General features: G+C 42.4%; 1 protein-coding gene across 5 annotated transcripts in view; it reads right to left on the bottom strand.

The window, feature by feature from the left end:
• Positions 1-13,889, bottom strand: part of ralgapa2 (Ral GTPase activating protein catalytic subunit alpha 2) — a 233,987-nt gene that overhangs the window by 44,234 nt on the left and 175,864 nt on the right. For all 5 annotated transcript variants that reach the window (XM_060934311.1, XM_060934314.1, XM_060934313.1 and 2 more), the window contains exons 32-36: positions 7,399-7,582; positions 5,140-5,953; positions 4,623-4,694; positions 2,484-2,607; positions 1,323-1,478 (exon numbers count right to left, since the gene is read on the bottom strand). In XM_060934311.1, the coding sequence (XP_060790294.1) occupies positions 1,323-1,478; positions 2,484-2,607; positions 4,623-4,694; positions 5,140-5,953; positions 7,399-7,582 (1,350 nt within the window). The remainder of the gene's footprint in view (positions 1-1,322; positions 1,479-2,483; positions 2,608-4,622; positions 4,695-5,139; positions 5,954-7,398; positions 7,583-13,889) is intronic.

The raw sequence follows: 13,889 nt of genomic DNA, 5'->3' as shown, positions 1-13,889 counted from the left end.
CTGAAACGTGCCAGGTGTTAAAGACAACATTGTGATAATGCATGATTTGGATGACTGAGAGATGAATACTAGTGGAGAAAGACAGATTTGTTAACATCAAATGTGCGGTATTATTAGCCTCATTTAACCCTCACCTACCCTCTTTTGCAAGAGTGAATTACACATTCTCATAAAACACAAACGAGCTACGCATGCCCCAAATACAGCAGTTTTCTGCCTGCTCTCTAACCTGCTGACTGTATGAGGGAGATTGGACTATGAAAGTGTACGTGTGTGTGTGTGTGCGCGCGTGTGTCAGGCTGACCGGCTGCCTCCTGACAGGCCGTAGCCTTGAATGGCTGAGCCCTTCAAATAACTGCATTACTAGCACAGCCAGCTGCTCTGCCCCGCAGCACAAAATTGAATTCAGGAATTCCTCTCTTTTTGCTTTCTCCTTCTCACATCTTCCCCTCCTCCTCCTGACTCAAAGTTACATTTGTAATTTAGAGGGTAACTTCCTGCCTGGCTGTGGCTGATAAAGCAGAATTATTACCCCCTCCCTCTACACCCTTGCAGCACAATCCCACCCCCTGGTTACCACCAGAGAAGGAGCAAAGCAATTAAGGGGCCCAAATGAATCGAACACAGCTTAGGGCACACACACTACCACCATGAGCTTACACACATACAGACACCTACACTCTGCTGGACCACACCCCCAGTGCATGCGTTGGGCTGGGGGAAAATCGAACGTGGCAGAGACGGACTAATAAAATGCTAACAGTGAGCCGTGTCAGTGTGATCTTCCTGATGAATCTCCTCTCTGTGGGTGCGCACATGATCAGATTGGCGGCATTCGCAAGGCGGGAGCCTGGTGGCTCATTTCGCCAGTGCTAACGAGCTAACGCCTGTCGATCGCTACCCCGCCAACACGGGCGGAATTTGACAGCAGGGCATCTAGCAGGACCCTGGCCCTGGCACAATCGCTTAATGGGATGACTGGGGCCCAGGTCACAGCACACGCAGAAGTCAGAACCATTACTGAGGCAGGACATGACTACTGTGCTCTTCAGTGCTTCAGATAACAGCAAGCACACATAACCCGATAATGAACAGCAAAGCCACAGAGTCATGCCTTACATGCACTCGTCACACTAATCTACCATCAGCATAACAGTTCACTAAATACAGCAGGTAGTCTCGAAAATTGTATGAATATGTAAATAGATGCATTAAAATATAAATCACTTGTGTCAAAATCTATTACATTTAAGTAGTTTATCTACGCAATTATAATATTCTCTGAATATCAATTAATACAAAGGGATGTGATGAGCCCATACCTTTTTTGTGATAGAGTCATCTGAGTCAGAGGGCATACGTGTAGACACATGAAAGATGACCTCCACATTTGAGGTAGCGTAGTATGGTGCAGTGTTGCCCGTGCTGCCGTTCCTCTGCAAACCTCCCATGAACCCACAGTGAGTAGCCAGGTCCACCTGCAGGGTTTGAGACAAACAGAACACAATTAGCCTAGTAAACTAGACCCACCCGCCTAGCGGCCAAAAATATTTTTGCCTAGCGAGTGGGTCTAGCCTCGCACCATATAAACAAAAACACCCCGGGCATCAAATCGTGCCCGCCAATCACAACGCAAGGTTTTTGTTTGGATTCTTTGGGCGGGCTTTTGCAGGAGTGACGACAAGGCTGCGCGATGCTGGAGAATGCACAACAGGAAAGATGGCTACGGCTAGTGAACAGCGCGCGTTTGACTCCGCTTTGGAATCAGTTTTAGAAGAATTAGACTTGGAGTTTTCATTGAAACATGAGCAGGAAGAGGCTCTCCGCTCATTCCTTTTCAAGAAGGATGTTTTCTCTGTTTTGCCGACAGGCTATGGCAAAAGTCTGATCTACCAGCTGGCTCCGCTCGTAGCCAAAAGGATGGGGCTAGTTTGTGCAGTACGAAGAATTAATAAACAGCTTTGAAACTTTTTGATTGTTTCTTATTTTCCCGTTATTTTAAAATTTAAGGGAAATTATTTCACCAAACACCACTAAATAAAAACTCTCAAAAACAGTTTAAGCAAACCCTTGAAAAAAAATGAGTGTATGTTAAGTATGTGGTACAGACTCCAAACTTGTGGTCATTATCTCCAAACTTCTTAATATCTAGAACCTGTTTATTAATTAATATGCATTTTGAAAAATTATTTATTTCAAGGTCTCCCCCACTGCTTTCTGTCGCTCTGACTACGTCACAGTCACTGTTGCGCTGATTGGTCAGAGCGTTGGCCTATACGCACAGAGACAGTTTGAAAGACAGCGGTTTGTTCCTCCTACACCCTTCGGAAATGTCTACGGATCGAGGCCAGACTAAATATTCACATTTAGTCTGGCTTGCCAGGCTAGAACACAATGCCATTCATTCAAGAAGTGGAAATGCTGTATGTTATAGCATGTGTGTGGAAAAAAAAAGCACCAGAGGGTGAATGTTTAATTTGTACCTCCCATCCAAGTCCAGAGACAAAGTCCTCATACGCTTGGCTGCCCTCAGTATTGGATAATATAGAGTACTTATCCTCCTGGCCTTCACCAATATAGAACACGGCAATTTTGTGCGTCTCTCGACTGAAACATATGGACACAGTAAAATTACTGACAATGCGTTCTGTATGACCTTGTAATTCATAATTATCCATTAAAAATTTGGATAAAATTTTAAATAATCACAAAACGCAAAAAAAAAAAACCCCACAAAACCTGTAAATAGTCCAAGCATAAATAATTAATCTAGAATCTAATGTGTAATATAATCAGGGCTTTGAACCGGTTCAAGGAACGAAAACGAAAACCGGGAACTTTTTCTATTTCACATGGAACAGAAACGAAACCAGAAACTTTATTATTTTTTATGTTCCGGAACAGAAACGCTTATTAAAAATAATGGTAACCGGTTAATACCGGTTTTTATTTCGTTCCTCAAAGTTTCCGTAGCCTACAAATAAAAAAGTCATTCTTCTCCTGCGCAAGTTTCTATGACCCGCTGGGGTTCACTTCCTGTGTGACGTTCGCTGACTGAATGGAGAGCGCGGGAGGGTGGATTACTATCACGTCTCCACATCTTAAATAAGAGGTAAATATTGCAGTCTATCGTTATTCAAAAACGTCAATTTCAAACACGATATCAATATATTTGTCCACGTTAATGAGAGGCTCGCGAACATTAAATGACGTTAACCTCTGTTAGCCTATCAATGCATAGGGCCTGACTAGCCTTTGGTAACACACTAAACGAATTATCTTTCATTTTTGGCACTTTTTCTGTTTGTGTAGATGGGAAGACATACTGAGAATCCAAATCGCCAACATTTGAAATAATTGTTTTGAATGATTTCTTGTCTTATTTAATGAAGGTTGTAATAGAATTAGCCTACATTTAGCTTAAGCTGGATGAGACAGAGACATAATTTCATAGCCATTTGTTAAACAGCTGACAGGGAACGTAATTAACCGTTCCGGGAACTAAATTTTTTTGTTCTAACCGGTTCAGGAACGTCTATTTAATGGTGGAACCCAAAACCGGAAACGTTAAAATTCCGTTTCTGTTCAGAACAAACCAATAGGAAAAAGTTCTGGTTCAAAGCCCTGAATATAATACCAATATACTGTATGGTGATCATAATTATTTACAATTAAATACCCATTTCACATCTGCCTGGATAGTGTTAACAATAATATCAAGTAAAATCCCATAGACAAAATACTTCACGTACTCCAAGATGTAAGCGATACAATATTCAACACTTACAGAAAACAGCACAAGACATTATGTGTTTTGCTTCGACAAATCTGCCCAAAAGCAAAAGTGTATCAACCATTTAAGTATATAAAATAAATAAAATGAAAAGAAAAATCGAAAAAAGGGTACATGTAGGAGCATGAAAATATAGGAAGCAAAAATGAAACAAAAACATTGTGTCTTTGTCCTCCTCTTCTCCATCATTTGAGTGGTGTTGCTGTGGAAGCACCATGCCCTTGAAATGGCATGGTTTGGCATGCTCAGACAGCGGTTGCTATGCACAGGGCAGGTATGCACACGGGGAGAAAGTTTGGGCCGATCCTGGGGGTATTCTTTAATAAGCCTCTGTAATTAGCCACTCTGAGTGCCTATTGATCGCAGTGGTTTGAGGAGTGCTGAGCTGTGTTCTGCCAGAGATGGGCAGGATTAGGCTAGTGGGGGGGGTTGAAAGGAGTAGCAGCTAAGAGTGGCCTTAAGACATGTCTCACTAATAGTGCTCTTAAAGGATTTAGCCAGCTGGCTGCAGTCACATTGGGTTTTGCACTATAGATGAATTTTTTTCTCTAAATGCACGCTACAATTAAGGCTTTGAGTGATCAGTGTGTTGCAATAATGGGTCATATACAACTGATTTCGGTTCAGCTTTACCAGTAGATTAATGAGGTAGTTTTATTCCTTGCTTTATCATATCTAAGCATGGTTTAGCATTTGCCAGTGCAATTGTGCATAGATAATATAGCCAGTCTTTGTTCACAAAGAGTTGGTAATTAGAGATAAAAGCTTGCATACTGTTTGAAACCTAATGAAGCACTTAAAGATGGACATGACCGCATCTAAAACCTACCACTGCCTTGAATCCAAATTCTTCAGTTCTCTTAAGAGCTTTGAGTTCTTCTTCAGGAGATGAAAGCTTTTTCTGCAATAAGAAAATACAGTCAAGACAACACTTTTATATAATTATTCAATCCATTTCATTCACACGCTTATCTATATTCTTCTCTCAAAGCAAATCAACAACTATTCCGGTGAAGAGGAGATTTACAACATGGCTGAAACTGACAGGCTTAAAAACAACAGGATGTATTGTTTCTGATAATTAGAGCCAAAAAAAAAAAAATTCCACAGATGGCCACTCAGCACTGTCAGTGGTCTATTAAAGAGAGAATTCGGGGCAGAATGGAAACAGTGGGAGTGCACTGGCACAGAATCTGAGAAGCTGAATGGAAAAATGGTAGAAGTGGTAGCAGGTTACGGTTAAGAGATTAAATTACCCAATTACTGAGAATAAAAACCTGTTGTGAAAAAATCCTTTACATAAAAAAAGGGAAATAATACATTTTTCTACACTAATGGACATGTACCTGCGGTCCCAGGAGTTCATGCCAAGCTCATTGAGCAGAAGGCGACAGAAATAAAATGGTGCGTTGGGCTCCTGGTGAGTGGGCTCACTCTGACTGGCTGCTCTGACACTGGGGTCTTCATTTCTTCTGCAGGTAAGTTCCTCCTCCTCCTGCTGCACTTGTCTGTAAATGGCCTCCATGATGGCACTCTCTATCTCTGGGTTCATACCCACAGGTACTGGAGCTGGCTGCGTGAGTCTCTGCTGAGGCTGAGGCAGGCATTCAGGACTGCTGTGGCCCAACTCCTCTAGAAGCTGGTCCAACACATCTACACTCTCCTCAACCTCCAGCTCTGATGAGCATCTACTAGCATGAGATGAAGTCTGCTTGGAGGAAGTGGACGAATAGTTAGTGTGATGGTGTGAAGGCTCATCCCCAGTGCTGCTGCTACAGTGCAAGTTTGTCCTGTCTAATGTCTTGTAAAGGACACTGCCATCCCACGAGTATTTCCCAGAAATGTCCCGCACAATCACTCGCACCTCAGACGAGTTCTCTTTGGAGTTTGCGTTTGAGAGGGACATGGGATCTGAGGGAATCTGCAGGTAAGACACGAGTGTGCTGTCGTTGAAGACAAAGAGTTGTAGGTTGGGACTCTTGAAGACCTCTGAGGAGAGTTCAGACGACTCCACGTAGGGGTTGTCATGGTTTTCGGTAACCATGCTGTGCAGTAGTGCAGGGCCGCCATTGAGGGGTTGGTGGCCCAAATGGTTGACTAGGTGCGTCATCATCATTCTAGCTGTCAGAGGAATCAACTCCATGTTCCTTCGTTTCTTTTCTAGAACATAAAATGATTATGTGCAAATTTCAGGTACACAAGTACATGCGTGTATTAAGCCTAGGTCACAACCGGCCGTACGTGCTCCTACGGCCAGTCTACGTGCAAAAAACGCAAGAAACACACGGAGGGCGCGCGTGTGACGTGCTGATTTTCGAGCCGTAGACTGGCCGCAGAGGTTCTTTGTCATGTCAAACAAACACTACGGGCGCTTACGTTTTTTTCAGGTTGCAAGACAAACTTGCGGCCAACGTGCGTCTTTCTCCACGAACAAAAAAAACAACGCAGCGATTTGGGAAACGCCAAAAATCGCACGGCCAAAAAAAATCGTACGTCCGGTTGTGACCTAGGCTTTAGGCTGAATATAAAATCAGTTTAATTCTGGAGGAATTTATATTCCCTCAGCTCGCTCCGATCATGGTTAACAGATTCTCCATGTAAAAAAGCATGTTTTGCTTCAGCTCCAAGAGTCATGCTACAAGCTATTGGTACTAGGCAAAAAGCTCTCATTTGTGCCCCTTTTGTGTCATCACTTAGCAGGTTTTTGGGTAATTTCAGATTGAATCAAAGCCACCTTCAAAGGTTCTATTCAGTCTCCACAATAAAGAGGAAAAAGTACTCAAAAGAGGTGTACTAATGAGCATCACACCTTTTACAGTGAGCTCAACAGTACTCTGTGAATAAGAGCTATGCAAATGCTAAGGACGGCTCTAAAGGGAATTCTAGTGTTGTGATTAGAGTGAAAAGGCTGCTCACACATGACAGTACCTTCAATACCATTGCAACTATTAAAGCCAAAAGAAAACCTCATTGGGAAAGCAGTGCATTGCATTAAGCAAGGATGGAGAAGGCTTTGAGGTGAGCTAATCAATATGAGGGTGCTGGAATATTGCTTTTAAATTGTTCTTTAGCAGACATTGTTGTGTGTACAAGTATAAAAGATACATCAGTGAAGGATGTTGGTACAGTTTAAAAAAAAAATATGTTTTGCTTCTTCTACAGAACTACATATACCATCATCAAAGGCACGACTACTGTAAAATTAGGAAGCTCTAAAAGAACCATTAGAAAAGTTTTAAATAGTTATCTAATGGATGTAGCAAGGTCAAATGAGGGGAAAATAAATTCTTATATAATTAGCATAAATGAGCTGCTTTTAAATAGAGGACTAATGCATGGCATTTTAGTCGTTTCATCTCAGATGCTGCCAATATGTCTAATACATTAAAAAAGTTTCAGTGTAATAAAATTCTACTGCTATTCTGCATTTTTGGACAGGAAAATGAGATGCTGAAGCATTACATATATTGCACTACTCTCTTAATAGATCATAAAACACACACTCAGCACTATTATGGACACAAAAGTAATACTGTACACAACAACTTGCTAGAGTTGTTGAAATACAGTTAAATCTAACTGATTAAGCATAAGCCTCAACATACCTTCAGCCACGGTGAGAAGGTTGCCAAATTCCCCTGTGCTATTGTGCATAGGTGGTGGCTCAGAGTTCTTGACGTGGCCTAGTGTCAGGAAAGGGTCATAATCTGTAGACAGGTCTGCCAGATTCAGGAGGTAGTGGCTCTGCTGGGTGTGCAGGTTCGAGCCGGATACACAACAGTGGAGCACCTAAACAGAGGGGGGGGGAACCCACAGATGTAACCATCTAACACAGACACACGTTCCATAGGGGCTCCAACAACTGGCTATACTGTGACCTTACACTAGAATTTCTGCACAAAAGAGAAAGAAAAAGCATTGCATTGGGTTAGAAACAATTTAAAACCGCTTCAGTAATTTAAAATGGCTTCATGCGGGCATTTGTTAATTCATTCAGTCACTCATTGATCAATTTTCCATTTTTGATCACAAAAATGATCATGTGTAAGGTAAAAGGAGATTGGTAGCTTAAAGGAGACGTGCAGAACCATGGCCTCACTTTTTGTTTATAAATGCCTTGAGACCTCAAGAATGGCATAGGAATAGTTTTAAGCGTTAACAATAAATCTAATATAGTAATTTTTACGATTAAAATGATTCATATAGGTAGCGGTCTGAGTGAATGACCTTGACATCTGTGATGTCACTGCAGGAAGGCTATCGGTCTCATCGCCATTTCTGCTATACTAAAACACAGCTTACTACAACCCTGATCCTCCATTTTGAGCTCATTTATCGCCATGCCACATAGATGTGCTGCTGGCGGGTGCAGCAACATGACAGAAGGTGGATTTACGTTGCATTCATGGCCCAAGAATGTTCAAACTGCAAAGATTCGGACGCATTTTGCGAGAAGTTCACGGGCACATTGGGCGCCTATGAAGTGGTCTCTCCTCTGCTCTGCACATTTAAATCGTACAAAACCTCTGATCTGTTGAGGAGCGTTGGCTATAAGCCCGGATTGAAAGAGGGTGCAGTACCAACAATTAAAGGAAAAGAAAACTACAAGAAAAGGAAAGCAAGTTCAGTTGCATCAGTTCTCCCAGAGTGTGAACCGAGGGTTGTTGCTAAAACCCGGGATGGAACGGGACGCGATATATTATTGCTCGGGCAGTGACCTACCCACGGTTGTCGCTAAAACCGGAGACGTCCCGTCCCGGGTTTTAGCAATTGCCTGAGCTGAGCAGTAATGGCGGAGTACTCAGTATGGAGAAAATGGAGAATGAGTGGACCAGCCCTCTGATTTCTCCGCTGGATATGCTTGCCTCAGCAGCAATATCTCGCCCTTACGTGGTAGAAGTGAATGAACAGAGAACTGAACGAACAACTGAAAGTCAGATTGTTTCAAAACAATCGGCCACGACATCAGCCATCAAAAAGCAAGAACACAGATGGGTAAGATGCGACTCTCATTTGGATACAAAACAACAAAAAACACCACCACTCATTGTTTACCTGCATTTAAATTAATACATGTAACTTACAAGTGACATGTATAAGATTATTTAATTTGCTTCAGAATGTGATCGTCTCAGTTCATCTGATTATTTAATTAGCCTTTTATGTTTTACCAGTGAAAATGCATGCATGTACATGTATGTTGCATAAGTTATAACACCCATCCTGTTTTAATGAGAGTCAACCCACAATCAATGAAGTCAAATCAGTCTTAGTTGAGCAAGTCGGAAACGGGATTTCTTACTTTCACCATAAATTTTTATTTATATGACTTTGTTCTACAGCTGTCAAAGGCCTCGGCCTTAAAACCAGTTACCGCAGTGACGTCACGCACTCAAGGCTGAGCTGGCTCAGCGGGGCAGCTCCAATGCCAACTTTGCGGTCGATTTTAACTCTCAAAAATATATATATATTTTTATTCCTATTTATGCAGCATACAAGAGTCAAGGATGGAGATACTATCCACTCAGAAATGTATTTAAAAATAAAGGTTCTGCATATCTCCTTTAAGCTAGTTAATGTTAAATAGTTACTCAATACAGTGGTGCTTGAAAGTTTGTGAACCCTTTAGAATTTTCTATATTTCTGCATAAATATGACCTAAAACAACATCAGATTTTCACACAAGTCCTACAAGTAGATAAAGAGAACCCAGTTAAACAAATGAAACAAAAATATTATACTTGGTCATTTATTTATTGAGGAAAATGATCCAATATTACATATCTGTGAGTGGCAAAAGTATGTGAACCTCTAGGATTAGCAGTTCATTTGAAGGTGAAATTAGAGTCAGGTGTTTTCAATCAATGGGATGACAATCAGGTGTGAGTGGGCACCCTGTTTTATTTAAAGAACAGGGATCTATCAAAGTCTGATCTTCACAACACATGTTCGTGGAAGTGTATCATGGCACAAACAAAGGAGATTTCTGAGGACCTCAGAAAAAGCGTTGTTGATGCTCATCAGGCTGGAAAAGGTTACAAAACCATCTCTAAAGAGTTTGGACTCCACCAATCCACAGTCAGACAGATTGTGTACAAATGGAGGAAATTCAAGACAATCATTACCCTCCCCAGGCAGTGGCGGCTCCAGAGATTTTTCCTTACGGTGGCAAAGGAGGGGCATAGGTTCCAGGAGGGGGGCATAGGTTGTCGATGCAGCAGTTTATGCAAATCGTAGAAATCATTTTAACTTACGCTCAAGAAAGACTCTCAATCAAGTCATCTTGTCAAATATGTATTGAGTTATTGTACCATCAAGGAAAACGGATTCAACCATCTAAACCATCTTTTCTGAAAGTATATTCCCAAGCAATGAATGAAACTATTCTGCCCTAGCGATGCATCAAAAAATAGACAGATAGCAAACGGTTTAGATTGTGGATCTTTACTGAAGACTTCAAACTTATACAGATGTGTTCATCCTCGATTTCCGTAAAACTAAAAGAAACAAATTAAATACATCACTAAACTGAATAGCTATCTAAAGCTTCTATGCTAGCGGAGCAAGACTAGCGTGCTAGCCTAGTTGCTGACCCACCAATATAAAAAATATTGATAAAAGATAGCTGGGCTAAAAGAATAATTGAGTACCAAAATGCATTTAAACACAGAAAGGACAAGACTCTGTTCTATCATCAGGTGAAAACAATTTGACCAACCTCTTTGCTCAAACACGTTGCCTCATCAGAAGTCGAGCATTCAGAAGAATCATAACAGACGAACGTCTCTCTCTGGGTGAAACCATTTCAAAATTCCGGGGGTGGGGTGTACTTGTACTTGGGCAGGTCTTCATTCACTAAGCGAATCTGCCTGCTCGCAGATATCTCGCGTGACGATGGACCGCAGGAGGCGGCGCCAGCCGACTCAATCAGCAGCGCACTTCACTCCGTCGGCCAGGCCGCAACTTTCTCCAAGATGATGTTGTAGATCGTCAGTTAACAGTCTATGCATGTTTAGCCTCGGACGACCAGAAGATCTGCATCCATAGGTGGGGACCCAGTCCAGCAGGCGTCTTGGAATTCGGTCATCCGGCATTCTTGCAACATGGCCGAAGAAGCGAAGGCGATGAAGACGAATGATCATTTCCATACTACGGCAGCCAGTTCTCTCCCTGATCTCACGGTTTAGAATGAAATCGAGAAGCCGAACCTTCAGCATTCTACGGAGACAGTTGTGGTGAAAAGCATCGAGATGGCGCAGTTGGTGTTGCTTGAGTGCCCACGTAGCACAGCCATAGAGGAGGACTGTAATGACTCCACTCTCATATATTCTGGCCTTGGTGCTGATCGAGATGCCACTGTTTCTCCAGATGTTGTTTAGGGAGTTAAATGCACTGGATGCAAGACCTATCCAGATGTCAATCTCCTTGTCAATAGTACCATCACTTGAAATTATTGAGCCGAGATAGCAAAAGTGATTTATTTGCTCGAGAGGATTCCCTTCTACCTCAATATCTAATGACTCAGAGAGAGGGAAGGGGACGCTGGTTGTGAAATCTTCCAGCAAGCATAGTTTTTGTTTTCTTTGCGCTAATCTGTAGGCCTGCTTCCTTGCCGTAGCTCACCATCAAGTCAGTTGTTTCTTGAAGACCGGCCGCAGAGCTATCCAGGGCAGCTAAAATCATTTGCATAGTCCAAGTCAGTGACACAGGATGCAGGGTAGCGCGAGCTTCTCCTCTTTTGGAGCAGGAAGCCTTCGGAGATGGATTTGTTCTGGATGGCTTTTTCCATAACCCAGTTTAAAACTAGGTTGAAGATAGGAGGAGCTTGAATGTCGCCCTGTCCCGTCCTGGACTTTACTTCGAACCACTCAGTGAGCTCGTCACCGATGCGCACTGAACTGACGGTGTTGGTATAGAACGCTTTGAAAATGTTGATGTATTTCTTTGGTATTCCGTAGTGTTCCAGGGTTGCCCATATGTAGTCTCGATTTACAGAGTCGACCGCAGCTTTGAAGTCTATGAAGTTGACACAGAGTGGAAGGCCATACTCCAGCGCAAGTTCAATTATCACTGAGAAAGAGAAGAGCTGATCCATACAGGATCGATTTTTCCTAAAGCCGCATTGGTTTTCACGAAGAGTGATATCAATGCCATCAGCCAACCTTAAAATGATGATTATTTGGAAGAGTTTGGAAGCAGTGCAACAAAGAGTAATACCTCGGTTGTTCTCGCAGTAAGAGAAGTCTCCTTTCTTTCCAAGTTTTGTGATCACACCTTTTAGCCAGTCAGAGGGCACTTGCTCCAAGCTCCATACTTTATCAAAAATGGGCAAGAGTTTCTCCACTGTCGCTTCACCGCCAAAGCGAAGCTCCTCGTTGCTGATTTGATCAACTCCGCCAGCTTTGTTGTTTTTAAGCTTTAAGAGCACGCTTCGGATTTCTTCGGCTGAAGGAGGGTGCATAGGGAGATCGATAAAGGCCCCTTCTTCTACCGGGTTCACGGGCGGTATGTCGACAGAATTCTCCAGTGTGGGGTTTAGCAAATTTTCAAAGTATTCCCTCCATCTGCCTAATTTCTTACCCTGGTCGACGATGAAGTCACCGTTCTTATCTCTAACTGCAGTGGTATTCTTCTGCTTTTTACCAGACAGGACCTTAAATGTTATGCCAAACTTCCCTTTGATTTCCACCGCTACAGGCGTGCTGGAGTTTATCCGCAATTCGGGATGCCCACTTTTCGTCATCATTTCGCACACTCTTCTTGACCGCTTCGTTAACCTGCGAGTAAAGGGCATGGTTTGCTTTGGAAGGGGGTGGGGTGGGGTGTGAAAATGCAAATAACGGTAGGTAGAGATGAGATGAGGGCTTAGTATCCCTGTAGATATATGATTGAATTTCAAAAATGTGTTTTAATAAATAATTCTTTTTAAAATCGGGGGGGCAACTGTGGTGGCAAGACATATTTTTACAGTGGCAACTGCCACTTTTTGCCACCCCTTAAAACCGCGCCTGTCCCTAGGAGTGGTTGACCAACAAAGATCACTCCAAGAGCAAGGCGTGTAATAGTCGGTGAGGTCACGAAGAACCCCAGGGTAACTTCTAAGCAACTGAAGGCCTCTCTCACATTGGCTAATGTTAATGTTCATGAGTCCACCATCAGGAGAACACTGAACAACAAATGATGTGCGTGGCAGGGTTGCAAGGAGAAAGCCACTGCTCTCCAAAAAGAACATTGCTGCTCGTCTGCAGTTTGCTAAAGTCACATGGACAAGCCAGAAGGCTATTGGAAAAATGTTTTGTGGACAGATGAGACCAAAATAGAACTTTTTGGTTTAAATGAGAAGCGTTATGTTTGGAGAAAGGAAAACACTGCATTCCAGCATAAGAACCTTATCCCATCTGTGAAACATGGTGGTGGCAGCATTATGGTTTGGGCCTGCTTTGCTGCATCTGGGCCAGGACGGCTTGCCATCATTGATGGAACAATGAATTCTGAATTATTACCAGCGAATTCTAAAGGAAAATGTCAGGACATCTGTCCATGAACTGAATCTCAAGAGAAGGTGGCTCATGCAACAAGACAACAACCTTAAGCACACAAATCGTTCTACCAAAGAATGGTTAAAGAAGAATAAAGTTAATGTTTTGGAATGGCCAAGTCAAAGTCCTGACCTTAATCCAATTGAAATGCTGTGGAAGGACCTGAAGCAAGCAGTTCATGTGAGGAAACCCACCAACATCCCAGAGTTGAAGCTGTTCTGTACGGAGGAATGGGCTAAAATTCCTCCAAGCCGGTGTGCAGGACTGATCAACAGTTACCGGAAACGTTTAGTTGCAGTTATTGCTGCACAAGGGGGTCACACCAGATACTGAAAGCAAAGGTTCACACACTTCTGCCACTCACAGATAATGTAATATTGGATCATTTTCCTCAATAAATCAATGACCAAGTAGAATATTTGTCTCATTTGTTTAACTGGGTTCTCTTTATCTGCTTTTAGGACTTGTGTGAAAATCTGATGTTGTTTTAGGTCATATTTATGTAGAAATATAGAAAATTCTAAAGGGTTTACAAACTTTCAAGCACCACTGTATTT

Source organism: Neoarius graeffei, chromosome 11, assembly GCF_027579695.1.
Source record: "Neoarius graeffei isolate fNeoGra1 chromosome 11, fNeoGra1.pri, whole genome shotgun sequence".
NCBI lineage: Eukaryota > Metazoa > Chordata > Actinopteri > Siluriformes > Ariidae > Neoarius > Neoarius graeffei.
The sequence above is the reverse complement of the archived record's forward strand: the minus strand, read 5'-3'. Positions and strand labels throughout refer to the sequence as shown.